This window comes from Prorops nasuta, unplaced genomic scaffold (genome assembly GCF_024137725.1).
Source record: "Prorops nasuta isolate Cenicafe-Biocafe unplaced genomic scaffold, Cenicafe_Pnas_1.2 PNAS00001, whole genome shotgun sequence".
Lineage (NCBI taxonomy): Eukaryota > Metazoa > Arthropoda > Insecta > Hymenoptera > Bethylidae > Prorops > Prorops nasuta.
Genome location: NW_027116798.1, coordinates 13,482,451 through 13,506,888, shown reverse-complemented (window position 1 = coordinate 13,506,888; position 24,438 = coordinate 13,482,451). Strand labels below are relative to the sequence as shown.

The 24,438-nt window shown below is 36.5% G+C and overlaps 1 protein-coding gene and 1 long non-coding RNA gene across 2 annotated transcripts; one reads left to right on the top strand and one right to left on the bottom strand.

Annotated features, from left to right (window-relative positions):
• The first annotated feature begins 3,954 nt into the window (after positions 1-3,954).
• LOC136774344 (uncharacterized) lies at positions 3,955-4,378 on the top strand. The gene is made up of 3 exons (XR_010822790.1): positions 3,955-4,068; positions 4,143-4,230; positions 4,310-4,378. It is a non-coding gene; the product is annotated as an uncharacterized lncRNA (long non-coding RNA).
• Positions 4,379-4,763: 385 nt separating this feature from the next.
• On the bottom strand, positions 4,764-6,160 carry LOC136772628 (putative nuclease HARBI1). Its single transcript, XM_066725727.1, has 4 exons — positions 5,958-6,160; positions 5,719-5,865; positions 5,367-5,634; positions 4,764-5,297 (listed from the first exon to the last, which is right to left on the bottom strand). Exons 1-4 carry the CDS (start codon positions 6,158-6,160, stop codon positions 4,764-4,766), a joined length of 1,152 nt encoding a protein of 383 aa, XP_066581824.1.
• Positions 6,161-24,438: the final 18,278 nt, after the last annotated feature.

The following is a 24,438-nucleotide window of genomic DNA, read 5'->3' as shown; positions in this document are numbered from 1 at the left end:
TTACATTTTCTGTTTATCAACATTTGACTTTTTACCAACATCTAACTTTGCCAAACTTTAGTAACTCCCTCAGCTGCTTCAGGTGATACAGGGGCAAGATTGGAAAATCAATTCGTACAGCTTCAAATAAGCTACAATGAAGCATATAATCGAAGTTGGCATTGTCGTTTTGCATACGCCGTTTCTTTTTAGAACCAATCATTGTCACCTTTATGCTGCTAACTCTTGACAAAGGTGACATGGGAGATACATTGGCGAGTCGTCCTTATAACATTTCCTGTGCCAAAGTCCTCAAATTTTCGTTTCGTAAATTTCTATACACTTGAAACTGGTCTGATTTCTGGTGCTACAAAATGCAGTGCAAACCATTAATTTTTGGACTTTGCTTCCATTGAGAATAAACGTCCATTATTTCATCCATACCAATGACCAGTATACTGCCTTTGGCGCAGAATACTAGTATAGGTAACAGAGGAAAACAATCAACAGTTATTAACTCAATTTTACAGAATTTCATCTAATGAGTCTCAACCTTAAATTATGGCTGTGCAATGGATGACGTTTTTCTGAATGTTGGCTTATTCTTACTTTGCCAATCTTTCAATGCTTTCATCTTTGCCTGTTTCAAGTACCAGAATGCAGGAGTGAAAAGTACAATTGTTGATTCAGCTCCAATAGCCAGTATGTATGCGAACCTTCCTCCTTGGATTTTTAATTCAATTGTACCAAATGTATTTAAGTCAAAGCACAAGTATTACTATTTGCTATAATACACTTGCACAGGGTCTGTAAAATAATAAATGATGACACTACGAGTAAACCTATAAATCAAATTCATCATTTAACTATCTCAATCTTCAAAGAAAATAAATATTTGAAGGAACATGAAGCATCTCAGTTACTTACCAGTATTTGATGTTGCCCCATTTCCATTTTCTTTAGTGCTTGGTGACTTAACTTCCTTGAGACTAAAGATCTGTAATATTTGGGTGTCTTTGCGTCTTTTGTAAACATCTATTATTGTATAATTAGCTTAAATCCAAACACTAGTCAACTGGTACTCTACGTAAATGAAGGTTCATCGGAATGCTTCATATTTTCAAACAAGCATTACTATAATTTAGTCTGAAATATTTGTACGCATATATGATATTTGTTTCATTTACAATCTTCCTTTCTCTGCATTCTCCAATAACAGGGTATTTCCAAGAATTGTTACATTATTTGTTTCATTTACAATCTTCGTTAATCTGCATTTTCAAATAACAGGGTATTTCCAAGAATTGTTACATTATTTGGCACTGGTTTGGCATCAAACTGCAAACTATGAAATGGTGCCTTATATATAACTTTGTTTTAATAAAACAAACTTTTTTTAAAATGCACTTACTTTACTGAAAAACGTTTATGTTAATTGCTGTTGAAACACTACCATGTGTCTTGATTATGAGTTAACGTAACAACATCATCCTTCTCTGTTTCATTTACAATCTTCCTCAATCTATATTCTTCAATAACAGGATATTTCCAAGAATTGTTAGAGCATTTGGCATTGGTAGGACTTCAAATCAGAACTGCATACAAGGAATATGCATATAAGGAATATTTTATATAACCTGCTGTTCGAGATCGGGGGGAGCGGAAAATGTTGAGAAATAGATTCCGCATTTTTCCGCTATATCTCCCTTTCTCTCTTGTGCTCACAGTAGACGGCTGGACCGACAGCGTCTAGCCGCTCTATCTGTCCTTGTCTCTCCGCGGCGCGCTTGCGCGTCTTCTGGCCCTGGCGCGTCGCGGCCGCGACCCGACACTACTTGCGCGCTTGGCCACTAGGTGGCCAGCGCCCGCAGCAGCTCTCTCGCTGGCAAGATTAGTGTCGCGTAATTACTTAGATGGGTCCTTCATAAGGACCCATCGCACCCCCAAACTGGCTCGAGAGCTGCCTAACCAGCAGCAACCGCAGCAACTTTTGACGCCTCATCGGCAATCTTTGACGCCTCAACGGCAGCGCCTCCACCGGCCATCCAACGAGCGCCTCCACCGGCGAACTCTTCTGGTGAATCAGTTTGGTAAGTATCACCAACCACCCACCGCCTATCAAGAGGGCACTTCCCCTCTGCGGCAATCTCCTCCCTCCTAAGGGAGATTTCTCCGGAGACTTCCCGGGAGGAATTAAACCCTCTCCTTCCCCTCCACACTGCCTCCGAGGACTACCTTTGACCCAGTATTCCGACCATCAATCCAGGGCTCTCGAAAGAGTCGGGTAGTGGGAGGGGTAGACTCACCCTAGGGGTTGGGGTGGCTCGGAGCCACTAGAGCTCTTGGAGAAGGCGGCTGAGGGGTAAGGGGACTTCCCCTTTTTTTTTTTTTTTTTTTTGGATTGAAATGGCTGGGAAAAACTCATGTTCAACTGCGCAAGCGATGCCAAGTGGCATCCCTTGCTCAGATAGTGGGGACTTGCCAACTTGCCTTTTGAAAGATTGCAATTAATCAGGGGGTATTAATATCCCACCCAAAAGAAAAGGAGGAGCCCTGAACAATTTACGCTTCCAATAGGACTAACAGTAAAGCACCTTACCCACCAAAAACCCGTCCATTGTAAGACACTCAGACCCGGTTTTGCTTGGGGCATTCCATCAGTATCTGAGGCTTATACTACGCAGATAAGGGGACTTCCCCTGCCCTAAAACCACTTCTCCACATCCGCTTCCTCCCGAGGCTGGGGATTTTACTGGGGAGTACCCCAGGGAAAATTGTCCAGTCCGGGAGTTTTTAAGTTCGCGTTCCTTTCTGGGGAATTTTAGTATCTAGGGTTCTTGGGAATCTTCGTCAACCGAAATTCCCTAGAATTTGACGACAACAAATTCCCTAGGAAGTCTATAATTAAGTACAGCGGTTTTATTGTATATATTTTTGTAAATTTTGTACCATATTATTTATTGAATAAATTTCCTATTTTCCCATTAAACTGTGTTTTGACAATTTTATTTTAAGAACAAAAAACCTTCCCTTCTGACCACAGGTTCGGAGCCGACTTGGGACATTGGCTGCGTTCCGTTATTACTGCATGTACTCGAAGTATACTGCAAGTATACTTCAAATTGTTCCAAAATAGCTTGCAGTAAGCTTCCAGTATACTGCAAAAGTCCTAGGGAAATTCATGACGTCATGAATTTTTCGTCACTTCCTGCCAATTTCTTACTGCATTTACTGGGCTTTTCTGGGTGGGGTAAATCCAGTAAATGTTAAAAAAAAGCAAAATGTTGACTGATTAAAATTGGTATAAGTCTTGACGACTAAGTTCTGTTATAATTTTCGTCCTCTTTTGTCTTGTGCAAAGTTAGTATAAAATTAACGAGCATTACTAATTTATATAACATTTATAAAAACAGGGCAATAATTATATAATATTTAATTTATTCTTAAACGAAGCAGGATCCAATGGCACATAACAGTGAATTAATTTTTTTAAATGAAAGTAATGAACAAATTCAAGTAATTGTTGATGTAGAAACTGCTGAAAACGCTAGGTCTGGTAAGTTATGTGCTCAATATTTACATAGTTATCATAAAGAAGTTTTATACGCTTTTTTGTTCAATTTTATAGACACGAAGTTTGCCCAAAAATTGTATAATGAATTGGTATTGAATAAACAAACATAACTAGACGAAAAACTAATTGATGATCCAGGTGACTCTGAGCTTCAAGATCAAGAAAATCCAGAAATTCTTAACCGTATGCTTTTGTTTTTCATTAAAAATATTTTATGTCATACAATAACAGTCTCCTAATGTATTTATTTAGTTATAAGCTCTACAGATCAACATTTATGGAGCGACAATGAAACAAAATTGTTGTTAACTCTATATAAAGAAAATAAGAATAAAAGAATAAGTGTTAAACATTTATTTAAATTTATTTCAACATAATTGAAAGAAAATGGAGGTTATAATATTACACCAGAGAAATGTAATACAAAGCTACAAGCTTTAAAAAGGTCTTACAAAAAAGTTCAAGACCATAACAAAAAGTCAGGAAATAACCGAAAATCTTGTAAACATTACGAGGTAAGAACACATTTTCAAATAGTTTTTTAATCTTCCACATTATTACAAAGTACTAAATAACTCTATATTTGTAGATATTACAAGATATATTTGATAGAGAACCGTGGATAAAACCTGTCGCTGTAGCAGGTACATCTGTAGAAGCTTATAAAGACAATGATGGTAAGCACTATATAATTATATTATAAATAATAATTTTACATTAGATAGTATAATAACTAATTAATAATCTCATTTTAAGATCCTCCCAAGAAAAAAAAGAAGGAAAACACGCTGCAATTATTATTAATGGAGAAAAAATTAAACAGAGAAGACTGAAATAGACGACATAGAGAAAAAATTGAGAGTATTGATAAATTGCAGCAAATCTTGGAGAAAATAGCCAAAGAAGAGTAAATGCCTGAAGATATTTATTAAACCGTTGCAATAACATTAAAATATTTTTTGTTTAAATCTTGGTATACACTGTAAAGGTTAAGCTAGTCTAACTAAAATTTAATTATATTTTTTTATAACCCCAATTTAGTTTACGAACTTTTGTGACATATTGTTAAGGTTATGTCATTAAAATTAGGGAAACGATGAAGTAAAGACTGAAAATGTTCTTTAAGTATTTAGTTTTAATAGAAAATGAATCTATGTCTTCGTACAGTTACATACAAATGTATTTGTCACAATTCTATTAATATTAAAGTTTATAATTCATTGCTTAGTAAGTACGTAATGGCATTTCTCTTTTCTATACCTTCTGTTTTTAAAATATTAGCATTTCTCATGCTATCATTTAAATTGTTTACCCTTCTTAACTCATGGACGAGAATAGGAATATCATTCAAGTCATCTTTTAAGATACATATATTATGTAAAATGCAACAAGCTATTATATAGCGTGGGATTAGATCAGTTCTTGTCATAGGAAGCTTATCCAATATACTTCGAAATCTTCCTTTTAGAAGTCCAAAACTTCTTTCAATGATCATTCTTGATGATGATAAGACCGTATTGAATTTTACTTTCTGCTCTGATAAATGACCATTGTTTCTGTACGGTACCATTATATACTTCTGTACTTCATACGCCGCATCTCCAATAAGGTGACTGTTATCAGGGAAGTTCTCCTCAGAACACATATCTATAATATTAGACAGTCTAAAAATACGCATATCATGCACTAACCCTACCTCTCCACAGTAGACATGAATAAACTTCAACGTTTCATCACATACAGCCTAAAAATATATATAGTTAACAGAAACTATTTTGTAGTTAAAATAAACTCAACAAGAATATTTAATTACCTGCAGTTGTAAAGAGTGGTACCCTTTCCTATTTACATACGCCTCAGGGTTTTCTTTTGGAGCAGCAATACTAATATGGGTTCCATCGATAGCCCCTACTACTTTAGGAAATCCATACTGTTGTTTAATTCTTGCCATTGTGATTTTAGCTTCCTCTGTTGATGGCCATTTTATGAAGGTATGCAAATATGAATATAGAGCTGTTGTTACCCTTTGTACAGATCTCCAGGCTGTTGATTTACCTATTCCAAATCTGTCACTAACACACCTGTAATATATATGAAAAATATTAAACTCAATAATCTCAAATAAACATAATTTACTGATAGTTAAAAAAGTAATTTAAAGTAACCTGAAGGAATTAGGAGTTGAAAGAAACCATAATGAAAATAACAATTGCATTTCTGGACAAAGTGTGTGACGTCCAAATCTAGCTGACTTTCTTTCTAAATGAGGCGATAATAATTCCTTAAGAAATGAAAATGTGTTTCGTGTTATTCTATAATAATAAAGTTTATGGAAATTATTTAAATATATTACTTAAAAAATGTATTAACATTTTTAATGTATCTTACATCCTTTGAAACTCACCGAAAATGTGATTTAAAATCTGCGTCTGTATAATTGCATACGGTCTTGCTAAAATAGTTTGTAATTTTTGTTCTTGTTGAAAAACTGTTATTTTTTGTGCTTACTTCTATAATAAATTCGTCATCACTGTCTGATGAGTCTGTATCAATTAGCATAGATGTTATACAGTTGACAGTAGATGAAATAATTTTTCCCTTTTCCATTTTATTTCTGCTAATGTAATAAATTTTTTAGAAATTATCATAAGCCTTGCACACACATACACACATACACAGATTTTGACGATTCAAATTAGTACAACACAATCACAAATAACATATGTATATATACCGGTAATGTGTCGCCTGTTTTACTGCAAGTATACTCAAATCCGTTCCTTTTAACATTTTAGACAGTATACTCACAGTACTAAAGTAAAAACGGAACGCTGTTTGCAGTATACTGTAATGACGTCACTGTTTCTAGAGATGTACTGTACTGGCAGTAATAACGGAACGCAGCCATTGTTTCGCACACCTGCAATAAAACAAATCCCACAAAGTACCATCGAACATTAAATTTTATACATATTTTTGAATACAATGTGACTTATCTGATAATCTTGCTGACTCCTTCATGTTTCTCCCTTAAATTATCCGTAGTTTTGATTATATTACACTATTACACTATCATTACAGCCAATTCATTTTTATAAAAATATTAAAGTTATACCGGTAAACCTTACAATTCAATTGACAGCTAACAGTTGTCGCCATATTAGTTATCGATTATATCGATTATTTAGTCGTCGCGTTTGTAAAAATTAAGTCATTTTCTTTAGCGATTAACTTCAGCCCGAGATATACATACATTTTGACTGGAGAAGATTATGAAGAAGAATCTTATTTTCGATATATATATAGATAACTGAGTATGATATCTCTGGATTGCGTGAACCGATTTTGATGTTCATGGGCTCAAATAAAAGCTTATTCCAAACCATTTCAAGAAAAGCTTTACTGAAATCATGGCAGTGTATTATTTACGGAAAAAAATCGATTTAAAAATTGAGACAGCCAATCTTGCTGTATAAGATACAGTAGTGCCTCGACGGCGGTATAGACACGTCTATACCTACTTTTATGTACTTGCCGTCGAGACACTACCGTGTCTCTTGATAACATACTTTGAAACAATATAATCGTGTGTGTCATTTATAGAGTTAAAAGTTTTAATATATGGACTAATTTGATTTATTGATTCTTTCTCACCATTATTCTTATTATTTTTTCTTAATTTATATGAATAAAAACCAAACAATCTTTCCATTAAATTTTTTAGTTTTTCAACTACGGAGTATGTTGGACACTCTATTCCAAATAATGATATATCAAATTGTCAGCCTTTGTAATAATATTACGAAATTCATTGAATTCTCGATAATTGCCATCCTGAATTATATAAATCTTGCCATTGTTAATCTTGAATACTGATATTTTACTGTTGAAATTGAAAATTGTTGGAAATACTTCATTTAGTACACCATAGCTTATATCCTTAAAAAGTACACAATTCTTGAATATTTTCATATAATTATTATCAACGATAACGAAGATAGTACCCATATTACTTAGAACAGCTGCCTGAATTTCACCATGCGGTGCTTGACTTCCAAAAAGTTATTGATACGTTTTTGGATAGCCATTAAAAAGTTTCAAAGATTTTGCATTAAAAACATAAACATAATTATTAGAATATACGGCAATCTCATCTAACGATACTTCATGTATAGCTTTAATTGATTTGAAGTCCGAGGGTAAAAATTTAAGCCAATTTTTAATTAATTGTGGATTTTTAAATTCTTTTGAATTCATGTCAAAAGACCAAAACCATTGTTTATAAATAACAAAAAGTCTTTTGCTATGAATAAAATAGAGAAAATCACTCGCATGTAATTTACAAATTGTGTTAAAATTTGAAACATCTTCTACTTCCGATTGTGATTTTTTATCTGAAATAGTATTAATGATGGTAATGGTTTTCTTTCTTCGCGGTGTTATATTTCCATTTGTTGGAATCATCGGACTATTTTTTATTCCCTCATCTGATTTATCTAAATTATAAATATTATTTAAAATCTACTGCATTAAAAGGTGATCCATTCATAGTATCATGTTATTGAACATAAGGATGCATTATATGCCCAGATGTACAATAATGTAAGCCTAAACTATGTCCAACTTCATGCATTAAAATCCAGTACAAACTATTCAAATGTGAATCGTACGGTCCTAAACCAAAAAACCATTGTTTTTTATCCATATATAAATGAATTTCTTTTCTCTGTTGTAGTTTATCAGGAAAATATGTATGTCCAACACCTGACCTCCTAATTTAGCATCACATTTTGTTTAATCATAAACAAAGTTATGATTAACACTTTGAAATGAAATAATTATATCTGCTTTACTTTTCTCTTGTACTTCTTTAAAAGTTAAATTTGTCACAATTGACCATTGTTGAAATATTTCATGTGTAGTTTCCAATTGAGGTATACTAGCTACATGAAAATACCACGATAATTCCTTTTATACCATCTGTTCTCTTCCAAATCATTATTTTGGGAAAAATCTCTTATCCACATCGGTGTCTTTGCATGAAATTAATAATATCTTCGCTTGTAATATCCTCGAATAAGTTAAAGTTTTGCTTAAAATTTCTTAATCTTTGTTTATAGATTTCATTACTCGCAGCATTTAATAACATACCATTGTTATTATTAAAATTTTCATCGTCAATATAGCCATATTTTGTTTAATAATTTGAAATAAAAGTACTACTATTATCACAAAACGCAACCCACAGAGAGAATTTTGATATAACTGTGAATTTACGTAGGAAATTCATTTTAAGACACAATAGTAACACATGAGAGTAAATAATATACTAAAATCAGAGTAATAATTTTTTTTATTTTTCTACAATGCAAACGTGTGGGCGTAGAGCGTGTGTGTGTGTGTGTTTGATTTAGGCCAAACACTGATTACACATTTTGACGATTAAGACTGATGGGGGGAAAAGGGGAAACCCTTTAATCTGTAAAATAGAGAGAGAATGTAATAACAAAGAAAAAAATAACTAAAAGTTACTTTAAAACATTTATACCATATTCTTTTAATACTTACTGTAAGTTTTAATTTGATACATCATATTTAAATACTCTTTCTTTTCTTCTCCCTCCTCTTCTTCTCCTCCCTCTCCTGCAACTCTTTCGTCTCCAAAAGCTCCATTCCCTTCTGTGTTTTCATCGTCATCATTCTGTTTGTTTAACAACTTTTTCTCTTGATATATGTGAAATTTAAAAGTTTTTCTCGTTAGATCTTCAAATTTGATATTCTTTTTTTTATTTTTTTTTCAAGTCCTTCACAGATTTCATCAAAGAGCTCTGGATGATTTTCCAATATATTTCGACTTATTTTTAATGGTAGTCGAAGACATTCTACAGTGTTTAATATTAATTGTATTTTTTGACCATACCTGGTTATAACCTTTGAAATTTTAGCTCGCTGATATTCATGGTATAATTGAATATTTGATACAAATATGTTTCTTACTCTATTTACGCTCAACGAAAACAAATCTTTCTTCTTTGTATTTCCACTCATTTTCTCTCTTCTTCTTCTTCTTCTTCTTCTTCAATAACACTGTTTTTTCACTCTCTCTCTCTCTTATGAATAAATATCTAGACTTTTCAATTCACTCAATCGTTTATACGTCTAACTCAAAATCAGTTATAACGACAACTGATGCATACTTATGAAATTTGAATGGTTTTAAGGTGGGAAGAGTGTTTGAACCCCCATGACCCATACATAAAAAATTTGTGGTCAATATTATCACATTTTTTTTATATCCCCCCCCCCCCCCACTCACTCTCTTCATTTTAAAGAAATAAGGAGCTACACGTGTTTTGTTAAGGACTATATCTTTCCCCCGGGGATGATGAGTGGTTAACTCTCTTATCATAATCATTTTATTTTTAAATAAAAAAAGACCATTAGACAGGATGATAAGACATACACACGATAGAAAAATTAATTAGCGTCAAGAGACACGGTAGTGTCTCGACAGCAAGTACATAAAAGTAGGTATAGACGTATCTATACCGCCGTCGAGGCACTACTGTATCTTATACAGCAAATTTGGCCGTCTCAATTTTTAAATCGATTTTTCTCCGTGAATGATACACTGTCATGTTTCAAGTAAAGCTTTTCTTAAAATAGTTTTGAATAAGCTTTCATTTGAGCCCATGAACATCATAATCGGTTCACGCAATCCAGAGATACCATACTCAGTTAGCTATATATTGTGACGTGACACAATTAACCCTTTACTTCGCATTCAATATTCTAACTATAATTAAAATAAAACTCTGATCTTGTGAGCCAAGAAGGAACTAAGTCTTTATTGGCTCTAGGTGGAAAAGCTCTAAGGCATAAAAACCACCGTTATAAAAGATTTTACAAGAATTTTCAATACAACAGGGAAGTTACAAGGAAGAATGAGGAATAGGGATTATCCAACTGAATCACTAACTTATGCCATGAATTGCAACAATTAATTCTGTTAAAGAATCTAAGTAGTGATAGTATGACTTTACTGAGGTTATGGCTCTACTTAAAGGTTATTTTTCCCAACACTCCCGTAAAAGGCCACCAGGCTAAAGTTTAGTAAGGGAAAATACATAGTTGCAACCAAATTAACTGAAATCGTTACCGAGAAACGATTAAAAATGCCACCAGGCAAACTAACACAGCTAGAGCCAAGTTTGCCACCAGGCACAATACCACGAAAGTCAAAACACTTATTGTCTTAAAAGGATAATCCCTATTTTCCAAACTAATCTTTGATCAATACAAATCTACATTACCGATGCTAATGGTAGAGGGGAGGGGCTCTTTGAGCGCATGACAGTCTTTGTGGTTATGATATTCCCGAAGAGTTTAATTCGCTAAGCTAATAAAAGTATGATGGGATACCCAATACGTGAAAGGACTCACCTTCAGACAACTGTTGTAGCGATGCTATGTATTAAAAGGTAATTAGGATCCTACCAGTTATGTCGGAAAAGGTGGAACGCCTCACGATTTTGCGTTTCCCTGTCTAGAATTCCACTATAGTCCTTTCCTATCCCTTATTCCTGGGGCTCCCTTCACCTTTCAACGCAGGCAAGCACTATAAAGATTTTCACAGGTTCTACGATAAGGAAAACTGTCACCATAACGTCCTTTCCGATCAAGGAATAAAACTCGAGTGAGTGCCTTCACGCAGCTACCTCCCCTCTAATTTGTTATTTTCTTGTCGTTAAGACAACTGTTGAATGGCGTGAAAATAGCCCTTAACTGCTAAATACTAGATCTAACTATTCTAAGATGATGTAGAATATCCCTCTCGACTGTATGTAAATGGGTGCGGGTATGTGTGGGCATCTGTACGAATCCAATTTCTTCTTCTCTCTCCCTCTTCCTGCTCCTTGTTACTCGGCCCCACTTCATAGCTCAGCTTGACCGAACCTACTTTGCTTCGAGCATAATGAATAAGGACCTCCTAAATGCTTAAAAGAAGCAGAAATTAATGAGTGACGAGGAACCCGTCACAATATATATCGAAAATTAAGATTCTTCTCCTTCGTCATCTTCTTCTCCAGCCAGAATGTATGTCTCGAGCTGAAGTTAGCCGCTAAGAGGAAAATTACGTCATTTTCTCTCAGCATTGCCAACTGGTTAAACTCAACGACAAAACCAGTGTTGTAAACTATCAAATAAAATCGATGTAATCGATATAATTAATCCGGCGACTACTGTTAACTGTCAATTGTAATGTGAGGTTATTTATATTTAACACAGTGAGGTTAATCATTGCTATGTTAGTGAATGTGTTAAATTTCCAAAATGATAAATGAATTCGAATAATAATGACATAAGGTGTCGACAATTATTAGATAAGTATAATATTATATTTTACTATGTTGAATGTTAATATACTTTGTGAAATTTCTTTTTCAGATAAATTGAGATAGAACATTTCTATTTTCATTGCTGAGGATAGTAGAGCTGACTGGATGAAATAAGATTAATATTTACATATTTTCAACACTAAGCCAAGGAGAAGTATACTTTCAACATTTATGTGTACCGGTGATTATCAGGAGCATATTAATTAAATTAAATTTTTAAAATATTTGATAAACATATGCTAAACATCCAGGTATGAAAATCATTAACAAAATTCATGTTTAACTTTTTCTTTTCTTTAAACTCATATGGATTTCAACTGTCCGATTGGTTATATCATGTATATGAACAATTTTCCAGGAGATAATAAAGTTTCTGTTTACTACGATTAGATAAAAATGAATTTTACAATATAATATGTCATAAATTGTTTGGTATTTGTGAAATTGCTTTTTCAGATTAAATTGAGACAGAACATTTCCATTGACAATTTCATTGCTGATTATAGAGCTAACTGGATGAAATAAGATTAATATTTATATATTTTATACACTGTGCCAAGGAGAAGTATACTTTCATTATTTATGTGCATCGGTGATTATCAGGGGCATATTAATTAAAAGAAATTGTTAAGATATTTGATAAACATGTGCTAAAATTTCAGGTATGGAAGTCATTAACAAAATTCATGTTTAACTTTTTCTTTTTTTTAAACTCATATGGATTTCAACTGCCCTATAGGTTATATAACATTTAAGAATAATTTTCCATGAGACAATAACAGTTTCTGCTTATTATATATACAAACAATTTTCCAGGAGACAAAACTTTCTTATTACTACGATTAAAGAAAAGTAGATGAATATTTTCTAATCGTTATTTAATATTCAATTATAATATAAAATGGTATTAAAGTCAAATATTTATGTATGCTTCCATAATGAGAATAGAAAGAAATTATTATTATCTCCAAAACAATTATTCAAATCTAATTTTTTATAAAAATAACATTACATTTTATAATATAATATGTAATATATTTTTTGGTACTTAGTGAGATTTTATTTCAGATTGAATTACAATAACGTGTTTATTGTGTATTTGTGCAGGCTTGAGCTGCAATATTTAATAGAAGAAGTCTGAAATGATACCAGTTTACCATAGAAAGAGCCATAATGAAAAGTTAATGTTGAGAGTTAAACCTAAGAAAAAGGTGGAGAAATTAAAAAATTTGGAAGCCAATTTTTAATAGTAAAAAGCTAGAAGGTGATTCTTGTCATAATAAACTCTTTGAAATATATAAGTCAATTAAATAATAAATATAATGATAAGATCATCTAGAAATGAGACCATGAAAAAAAGTCATCATTTTAACATGTTCCATGCAATAGAATATACAGTGAATAATTTTGCGAAACAGAAAGCAGTATATCCACAAAAGAGAGCCTTCCATTGCATTAATTTGTATATTTTCTAGTTTATATTAATGAAAAGAAAATACAAATGGCAATATATAGTTTGTTTGAAAAAGAACCATGATTCATAGTGGATATTGGGAGTAGCTATTAAGAAAAAGGTAAAAAAAGGGATCAATTTCTAAGCAAATTCTTGAAAGTGAAGGGCTTGTAAGTGATTTCAGGCATAAAATTTTAGAAATATAAATCAAATAGTTAATGAATATTATAGAAATCATATAGATGTGTAAAGATGATAATAATTCATGATTTCAATTATTTACATGTGATGGAAATACAATGAATAAATTTAGGAAACTGAAAGATGTACATTTAAGAAGAGATGAGGCTTCCATTTCATTAATTGGTGTATTTCCAAGGTTATATTAATGAATATAAAATATAAATGGCACTAGTATACTGGAGAAAGTGCCATAATTCAAAGTTGATGTTGAAAGTAACAGTTAATAAAATGATAGATAAATATAAATTAATTTATAAGAAAATCCTTGAGAATGAAGTGCTTGGCAGGTGATTTTGGGTATACAATTTTGGAATTAGAAATCACATAGTTGATGAAAATTATAACAAACTCATGTAGATCTGTAAATATGACAAGAATTCATAATTGCAATATTTTACATGTGATGAGGCATACGGTGAATAAAATTAGGAAACAAAGCTGTATATTTAATAAAGATGAGAGGCATCCATCGTATGAATTGGTGTATTTCCTAATTTATATTAATAAAAGGAAAATATAAATGGCACTAGTGTGCTGGAGAAAATGCCATAATTCAAAGTTGATGTGCAGGGAAACAGCTAAGAAAATGATGACTAAATATGAGTTAATTCATAGGAAAATCCTTGAAAGTGAAGTGCTTGCAAGAGATTTTGGGCATACAACTTTGGAATTAGAAATCACATAGTTGATGAAAATTATAATAAAATCATGTAGATGTGTAAATATTAAAGGAATTCATGATTTCGATATTTCACATGTAATAGAGCATACAGTGTAAAACTTCAGGAAACTGAAAGCAGAATACCTAAAAAACATAGGCTTGCATTGCATTAACTGGTATATATTTTAGAGTTTACATTAATGAAAGAATATATAAATGTCACTAGTTTAGCAGGGAAAGAGCCATAATGCAAAGGTGATAGTGAGAGTAACACCTAAGAAAAAGATGTATTTAAAGGTAATTTTAGAAACAAATTTTTGAAAGCTAAAGGTTTTAAGGTGATTTTGGGTATAAGATATTGAAAATATATTTCAAACAGTCATTGAATCCTATGTTCAATGCCTCTAAAAGTGTAATTATGATAAGAACTCATCATTGTAATATTTTGTATTTTATTTAATAGATTAATAAATAAATATCTCGAATTAGAGCTTTACATTATGGAACGATGAGAACATTGGAAAATGTTTTGTTAGATTGAATTGGTTAAAACAATTTTTAGTTTAAATTCCTATATTCTTACAAAAAGTTCTAAGATCCCATAAAAAAACAAGCTTCGCTTGTAAAAAAAGGACGGCAAGTACATAAGTCGTATCTAGCATGATTAAAATATAGTAATATAAAATAATTTCATTAAAAAAAATAGTGAAATCCAAATGTTAGGCAAGTATAAATTTTTACCAGGGCGAAAATTGAAATTTGGAAAAAAGTAATTAGTAATACAAAAATTACTTGCCGGTCCCGTTGTATGCAATCGTATTAAATAGCCTCATTTTTAACTTACGAGAAGCAACGCTTATATAGCAAAAAAGTGACTTACACATGAATATTACGGGCCCGGCAAGTAATTTTTGTATTACTATTTACTTTTTTCTAAATTTCAATTTTCGCCATGGTAAAAATTTATACTTACCTAACATTTGGATTTCACTATTTTTTTTAATTAAAATATTTTATATTACTATATTTTAATCATGCTAGATACGACTTATGTAATTGCCGTCCTTTTTTTACAAGCGAAGCTTGTTTTTTATGGGATCTTAGAACTTTTTGTAAGAATATAGGAATTTAAATTAAAAATTGTTTTAACTAATTCAATCTAACAAAACATTTTCCAATGTTCTCATCGTTCCATAATGTAAAGCTCTAATTCGAGATATTTATTTATTAATCTATTAAATAAAATACAAAATATTACAATGATGAGTTCTTATCATAATTACACTTTTAGAGGCATTGAACATAGGATTCAATGACTGTTTGAAATATATTTTCAACATCTTATACCCAAAATCACCTTAAAACCTTTAGCTTTCAAAAATTTGTTTCTAATTTAGATTACACTAAATAATTATACACACGCGTATCCTATTTTAAACTTTGTTTCAACGATAAAGGAGCTACGCGTGTTTTGAAGGACAATATATATCTTTTCCCGGGGATGAGTGGTTAACTCCCTTATCATAATCATTTTTATTTTTAAACAAAAACCAATAGACCGGATGAAAATATCTACACACAATAGAGAAAACATTAATTATCATTAGATTGCACAACATGATTATACGCACGCGTATCCTGTTTTAAACTTTTTCAAGAATGGAAATGGTTAACCTTGTAACGAAGTTCCCCGTTACTTATACGAGATACCGAATAAAATGTATGAAAGCTACTGAACAGTGGATATTATTAATCCTAACGTTACCGACTCGTGAGATAGGCTCATGAGTGGATTATAGCTAACTTGAAGGATAGACCCCGTTAACAGATAGAGGCCCGTATGTAAAGACCGGCACTCCAGTAAACGATGTCCAGGTTGCCCTGAGAAGTAAGGCAGAACCATGTCAAACAACCCAGGCAACCCGAGACAAGGAGAAGCGGCTTCGGGGAGTCCTAAAAAGAATGACCGTTTCTATAAGTCTCCACGAGGAGGGGAAATAGAACATCGAGCCTGGCTTGAACGCTGGTTACAAGCTTCAAGCAGGCTGCGCGAATGTAGTGCGCAGACTGCCATAACAGGCAGTCGGAACGCGACCGTGGGAATATGCTGATGTGTCCGTGCGTGCTGGTGAGCGTGTGACGAGGCACTCAGCAGCCATAGGTCCGTTCGCGTACGTGAAGTGTGTGCTATAGGCCAGCCTGCACGTACGTCACTACTGGATACCGGCCAATGCATAGTGGGTTCTGCAGGGGCGTAGTTAGCCCGTTGGAATGTGTCCCGGTGCCCTCCGTAATCCCATAGGCTTGCATTATGGCTGGACGGACCACCAACATTGCCTCCGTGGTGGTCCGCTCCTGGCAAACTCTATGCTTGGCAATAATACCGCATGTTCCCGCACTCCTCACCACCACCTGTATGTGGGTGGTGAAGGATAGATATATGCTCCTCAGCAGATAGGTCTGCGAGGTTCGGCCTTCCGCATGGAACCCTCCCCTCTCTCAACGACCTAGCATACTGAACGACCCTGGCTACCGCTACCGTCCAAATGCATGGCCGCAGGGCCGTATAAGATGCATAGAGAAAGGGGGAATCGAAAGACTCCAATTATAACGAAGGGTTGTTGGCCACCCAACTGACCAACTGGCGCCCTGATACCGATAAATAAGGACGGGCGAATGTAATGAGAAAACCCGTAGTGTGAGTGGCCCCTTACACTGACGGGAATAACGTTACAAATGGCGCTCAATGTGGTTTCTGATTATAGATTAATTTTTCGGCGAACGAATAATCAACAAGTCTGAGAAGTTACTGGAAGTGTTGGAGTTTTCAGGGAATAGGTGGCCCACTATTTTCTGGAAGCTCGGAAACGCTGAAAAGCATGAAAAGATGTCATCTGGTTGAAAAAGGGATCAAATTCTGTTGAGAATTGATAGCCTGATCGAATTAACGTGTTCACGTAGAATTCGAACAACCAATGCTAAGCTAACGAAAAATTGGATGAGAACCACGGGCGCAAATATAATTTAATATTATATTCGCCCGTGTTAAAATCTAACGCTACCGAAAAGGCTTCTTGACTTGGCAAGTGACAGCTGAGCGCTTGCTTGTAAACAAGTCGACCGGCTGAGCTGAGCCATGCTCCCTGGCGGAGGCCGACCGGCTAACTGTCAGAGCAGTTCAATTAGCCAGCTATCGAGATGTTGCCAAACATAATTACCGAATTAAGCGCAGAATCGGAAATTTGGGAACAGATGATAACGCCTCGCTAATGCTCCGCGAGCCGGCAAGTCGCCTCACACCTCATCCTACCCTGGATCCCAATAGAACAGTAGTTCTCTCCGTCTCTCTCTCTCTCGTAAGTAGATTGTGCTTGCTTTGTGCTGTCATACTTTTCAACTAAGGCTATTTGCTGCCATAATTTCCCCGTGTGGGTTTTGTTGTAGCTACTATATCACCAAATCTCAGTGTATTTGATGAGATATTAACCATTATTGGTGCTATTCATTCTGCTTGGACATATGAGGTTTTATTGGAGTCACTAAACCTAACCTCACAGCGTGTTTACCGCCTAATTCACGTTATCAGCCGTCTGCGCATGTCTGGGTCGTGCGGTGTGTTCAACATCACGCTGCTCTATTGTCTATTGCTGTCAACTGTCAAGTGACCTTACGCTGTACAGTGAGGACCATATACACATAACATACTACAATCGCTATCGCTCATCTGTTGCCTCTACGTGGGACTCCTGGTACCGCTTGTGCATGCGCTTATTCTTATTCTTATTTTATAAATAACTGGAGTGTTTTCATAGTTTTTACATATTTATTGCTGGACTGCGTGCCTCTTATTAAAATGCCAGCCATTAACTGCGGAATCTGCGGTCTCTTCGTCGGCAAGGCCGAATTAACGAAGTTTTGTTTTATCCCCGACCATGGTTATCACACCGTTTGTGTCCGCCGAGAACTTAATCTTGGGGGCAAGGATGTTATACCATCACAAAACTGTACTATCTGCGCTAAACTGGCTACTGCCACTCCCATGAGTCAGCGTTCGCATTCTGGCAATTCTGTAAATTTGTCGGTGGCATCGGCAGACAATGCCAGTGTTTCTCCGACATCTGAGCCGTTGTTGACTGCGCTTTTTGCCGGCTTAAACTCCCGCTTGGATTCTATTGATGTCAAGTTGTCTAAAATGGAGGTGCTTTCTGACAAGGTCGATACCTGCATCTCTAAACTTGACAATATGGCGGCACGTATTACTAATGTGGAAGGAGTGGTTGAGGATCATAAAAATACGTGTGAGAAACTGACTGCCAGAGTCAATACGATTGAATCAGCCTCGCATGACAATCTTTTGGCACCCAACCGAACTAATGATCTGCAGTCTCAGATCAATCACTTGGAGTATAACATTAATAGGACTAAGCTTCTATTCTCTTGTTTACCGCAATGTGGGGTTCCAGATAGCTCACTTATTGAGAAGGTTCTCAGCGCTCTCCATGTTGGTTTTGGGCCTGAGGCCATTCTTAATTCAACTCCGACTTCGTGCTACTGCTGCGGATAAACCAAGTACTCTCCTAGTGCATTTTAAGAATGATACCTGCACTGACTCCATTATCGCTGCTAAGCGCTCGTTAGGGAGACTTACTGCTATCATGATAGACGCCTCGTTCAACGGATCTAATATTTATGTAAATAGGTTTTTACCCCCCGCATTGTATAAGCTTCTCTGCGACACGAAAGTTGCTGCTAAAAAAGCTAGCCATGAATTTGTTTGGGTCGATGATCAAGGCCATATTAAGGTTAGGAAGAATAGATCGTCGCACAGTTATTAAAGTCACTTCTCCGTCGGATCTTTCTAAGCTCGACGCATGAAGCTCATTCCCCCCTACCTCATCTATGTCTGCGCTGTCATCAAGTAATGTCCTACGCATATGCCATATAAATGCGCAATCGATACCGGCTCACTTTTTAGAATTTAAAAACTACTTTCTGCAACATTCTTATGACGTCATTATGGTCTCGGAGACTTGGTTAACTCTAGTGATTACCAATGACGTCATTGATCTCCCGGGTTATCTTATTTTGCGTTGCGACAGAACTCATAGGAGGGGTGGAGGGGTTTGCATTTACTACCGAAACGCTTATAATGTCAAACTGATCTGCTCGTCTTCCTCTGATATATATATGCCACGTGTTGAATATCTATATGCGGAATTAATGGCGAATACTGCCAAGCTTTTTCTAGGTGTTATTTATCGGCCTCCGCGTGTTGCTTTCAATGCGGATCTGGAAAAAGTGCTCATGGAGCTCTCACAAGATTATCCATGCAAAATCATTATGGGAGATCTAAATGCTGACCTTTGTTCCAGCTCTCCCGACTGTGTTTACCTGCGCCGTACGATAGGGCTCTCTGCACTCTATCTAGTACCTTTTCTACCGACACACCACACCTCCTCTTCGCATACTTGGCTTGATGTTTGTATAGTTGATTGTACAGATAAGGTCCATAATTCGTCTCAAGCACCTATGCCATTTCTTTCGGGGCATGACCTTATCAGTGTTGATTATAAAATCTCCTGTAATACACCACTCCCTTCAACTACTATTTCCTGCAGACATTGGAGTAATCTGGCTACCCCTGAGGCTATGACATCAATTACAAATTGCGACTTTGGTGCATTATTTCGCTCAGGCTCTATTGATGATGCTACTGTTGCGCTTAACAGCTTATTGCTAGGTCATCTGGATAAGTTTGCGCCGAGTTACACTTTTACGCCTAAGAAGCCGCAGATTCCTTGGATGACCAGCAGTATCAGGGAGGCTATATTAAACAGGAATAGGCTCCGTTGCAGGTTGCGTCGTCTCACTCCCACTTCTCACTTATATGATATGATGCGGATTGATTATTGCCTTGCCCGCAATAGGGTGCGTGATATCATTAGAACTGGTAGGGATGAGTTCTGCTTAAACTCCTTAAATCGCTGCGCTAACTCTAGATCATTGTGGGCCTGTCTCCGTGATCAGAATATCGTTCCGAGAGGTAATTGTCCCAATGTCTCTGGCTTTAGCCCTGACCAATTATGCAATTACTTCTGTAGCGTCGTTGAACCGCCTGGTGCGGGTAATGAGCAGTTATCTTTTCCACTTGACTTAGTGACGTTACCAACTTACAATGATGATAACTTTTACTTCTCCCCGCTTGACCTTTCTACCTTTCTTCGATTTTACAAATTCTCAGACTCATTGCTCACTGGGAGTGACTTGCTCTCTCCTAGGCTTTTAAGGACCTGTTCTCTTGCTGTTCTGCCTGCCTGCTTCCAGATCTGCAGTCTCTCATTGTCCTACTCGTTTTTTCCAACCTGTTGGAAGAATGCGTACATCACTCCGGTGCCCAAGGTCAAAAACCCCTCTGAGCTCTGTCATTTTAGGCCTATATCCATCATTCCTGAGTTGTCAAAGGTCTTGGAGCGCATCGTGTATAAGGATGTCCTTAGGTTTCTTAATGACACTAGCTACTCTGATGATTCACAGTATGGTTTTTGCCAGGGCCGTTCTACACAGGACGCTCTCATCAAACTGACAGACTACGTGCGTCTTGGCATTGATAGGCGGAAAATAACTCTGCTTATACTGTTTGATTTCTCTAAGGCCTTTGACACGGTCAACCATGTCATCCTGTTGCGTAAGCTCTTGGCTCTTGGGTTTTCGGGTCCTGTCTTGCGCTGGTTTTGGTCGTATCTTACCGGTCGCAGGTGTGCAGTTCGATCTTCTGATTCTGTTTCTTCGTGGCATGTTATTTCTTCTGGGGTGCCGCAGGGGTCGGTTTTAGGCCCTCTGCTCTTTCTTTTATATACGGCTGATGTTATATCTGTTTTCCCTGAGCACCTCCTTATACGTTATGCAGATGACATCCAGGTTTGTGCTCAGTGCTACCCCAGTGATATTAATCAATGCATTGCAAACCTTAATCTTAGTATAGAAAGATTTTGTACTTGGGCGTGTGATAATGACCTAGTCCTCAATTCTGGTAAAACTTCGGCTATGGTTCTTGGTTCTTCCAGGTTCATTAATGCAATAGACCTTGCTCTGATCTCCCCCATCATTGTGGATAATTTTGCCATTCCGTTTGCTACCTCCGTGTGTAGCCTCGGTATTATTTTATCCCCCACCTTATGCTGGAGAGATAATGTCACTGCGGTATGCTCCAGAATTTATCGCACTCTGTATCAGTTTCGCTCCAACCAGGGCTGCCTTTCCACCAGGATTAGGCTAAAACTTATTAAAGCGCTCGTTTATCCTTTGTTGGACTATTGTTCACTGGTCTTGGTGGATATAAGCGCCGTTGAAAATCTCAGGCTGCAGCGTGCCCTGAATGCGTGCGTGCGTTTTGTATTTAACGTTAAGAAGTCCGACCACATTACGTCTTACTATAAGAGTGCTTGCCTCCTGAAGGTGCAAGAGAGGCGCATGTATTTCCTAGGTGTTGCCATATATAAGGCGTTCTACATGCCTAATGCCTCAGTTTTTGGACAGCTCGTGTCTGAACTGACATATCCTGCCTCTGTTAAAGGTAGTACCAGGCGTTCAGCCTTGGACCTTAAAACTCCTTCCTGTAGAACCGCTGTGTATCAGCGCTCTTTTATTTCATCGGGTGTTCATTACTGGAACTCATTGCCTCTTGGCATTCGGCAGGCTACCACTCTTTCTAGCTTTAAGAGATTGCTGTACCACCATGTCCTTAGTGGGGAACCCACATAATTATGCGCTTGCTGCGAATAATATTAATTGTATTATATTCTCTTGTGGTTAGCTATAACTTAGACCTGAGATTTATTTATTTATAAATATTTTATAATTGCGTTGAATCCTGATTGTATACTTTACTGCGTTAATTTTATATTTGTTATGGGAGAGAGCGTTATTGATTTATGGCTGGGTTTTTTTGCTGGAAACTTATGTTTGTTTCCTGGGCAATTACCCCTGCCTTTTACCTCTCTCAATTTTCTTATTTTATTTATTGTTTTTTTTTGTACATATAGGGTCCCCCTTTGTATAATAAAGTTAATATCTATCTATCTATCTATCTCTCTCCCTGCTTCCAATGGCATCCCCGAACGCCTCGTCCTCGGCTGCGACTGTCACCGCTCGCGACGCTCTCGCTCCTCCTGTGCCTATGGCACAGGACTCCTTTAATGAGGATGCTCTTCTGGCATCCCCATCTCCTGCGGGCCTTGTAGATGGTCTCGCACTCGATCCCGTACCCGTTCCCGTGGCGCAGGTTGTCCATCAAACGCCAACCTGCGTTACTGTTATCGAGGTGGGCGGTAGCCCATCTGTTACCGAGGATGTATCGAAACATCCTGTGGAGTCTGGGCATGACGAGCTGGGTACGCAAGTACTCAGCGAATTAATGCAGCGGCACTAAAGGATGCGTTCGGTAACCCCGACGCCTATGGAAGGGAGGAATCAGGGTCTTCCTAGACGTAGTCTAGTGGAGTTGCTGGCTGCTCTCTTCCGAGCGGACCTGGAGCTCTACCACGAAGTCGTGGCAGCGGTCGAGGTTGCCGAGGCACCTGTGTTAGTAGTGTGGCTAGGAGGATTCTATGATCGGATGGCGAGGGGGTCGGGGTTCCGCGGGGGAAGGGGAGATAAGGGAAATACCTCCACTTCTTAGCGGAGGGGGGAGGGGGGAAGCCCGGTGGTGGGGGAAAATTAATCACGTGACCCCCCTAGTGGTGGGGGAAACTTAAGCACGTGACCCCCCGGTGGTGGGGGAAAATTAATCACGTGTGACACCCCTGGTGGTGGAGGAAAATTAAGCACGTGACTGCCCTGGCGGAGGGGGAAAATTAAGCACGTGACTGCCCTGGCGGAGGGGGAACATCGTGACACCCCTGGTGGAGGAGGGAAAATTGAGCACGTGACAGCCTCTTAATCCCCCCCACCCAAGCCCTTTACGCGAGAGATATAAGAGAGAGAGTGAACACATATTTTAAATTTAATTTATTATGAAAGGAATTGAGGGAACGTATAAATACACGTAGATTTTGGGAAAAAGCCTTGCGGCATAAAAAACCCACTTTATTATTATTTAAAATTCATATTTTTCACAATCTTCATTTTTTTTGTTCTTTCTAATAATCTGCAGCGAGATAGCTGGGCTCTGCGTGTTGTTATTCTCGTTGCTGCTGCTGCTAATCGTACCATTTTGATTAGTTCTTCCACCTAGAATCAAAATGGTCCACTTTGCCTCGTCGAAGTAAGGTCGACCTCAGGCTCCATTTGCGCAGCTTGTGTTCCCGTGACGAATGTCTCCGATTGCAGAGCCAATATTTCTCACCTCAGACATAATTGAAATCATATTGTTGCTTTTCTTTTTCGCATAGTAATAGCTAAATAAAGCAAACTTAAATGCTACCAGAAAAAAATAACGAAGTGCTAAATCCATCAATGTCAACGATCGATTAATTTTCTATGATTTGTTAATGTGTACTGCACTGTTGAAGGTTTGAGGACTGAATGCTGCTCCACCGAGGATATGCCGTCGAGAGAAAGTCTTTATCGGTTTTTAAAATATAAAGTTACATGTGATAAGGAGTTAATTCTTTCTTAATCAAAAAAAGAAGAACCATACCCTCCGAATAATCTCTGTATAGAGATATTTTTTTTCCTATTGTCTTTTACCTATAAGTTACAATCACAATGGAAATTCATCGCAAGTAAAAAAAAAAAACAAAAATACCCTTTCCAAACATTGAAATTAAATACGCTTAACGGGATCCCTCACGCCTACTTTATCGACAGTTAAAGTGAATAAACAATTAGTTTAATAAAATTCAAATGCGAAGCAAATTGAACAATCGGGCGTTTGCTGGACAATGTGCCAGTCCTAACGAGTTAAACGCACTTAAAAACACTCAAATTAGTTGAAAAATAACGCTGTAGCATTGTGCCGTGTTCTCGAAGAGAGGTTAGTTTTGGTTAGTTCCACTTCAATAACGCGGGACAGTGGTACAGCGTTATTCTTCATCCGATTTGAGTTTTTTTAAGCTCGATTGATCCGTTAGAATTGGCACCTTGTCATAAAGAAGCCCGTTTTTGCAATTTGCTTCGCATTTGACTTTTA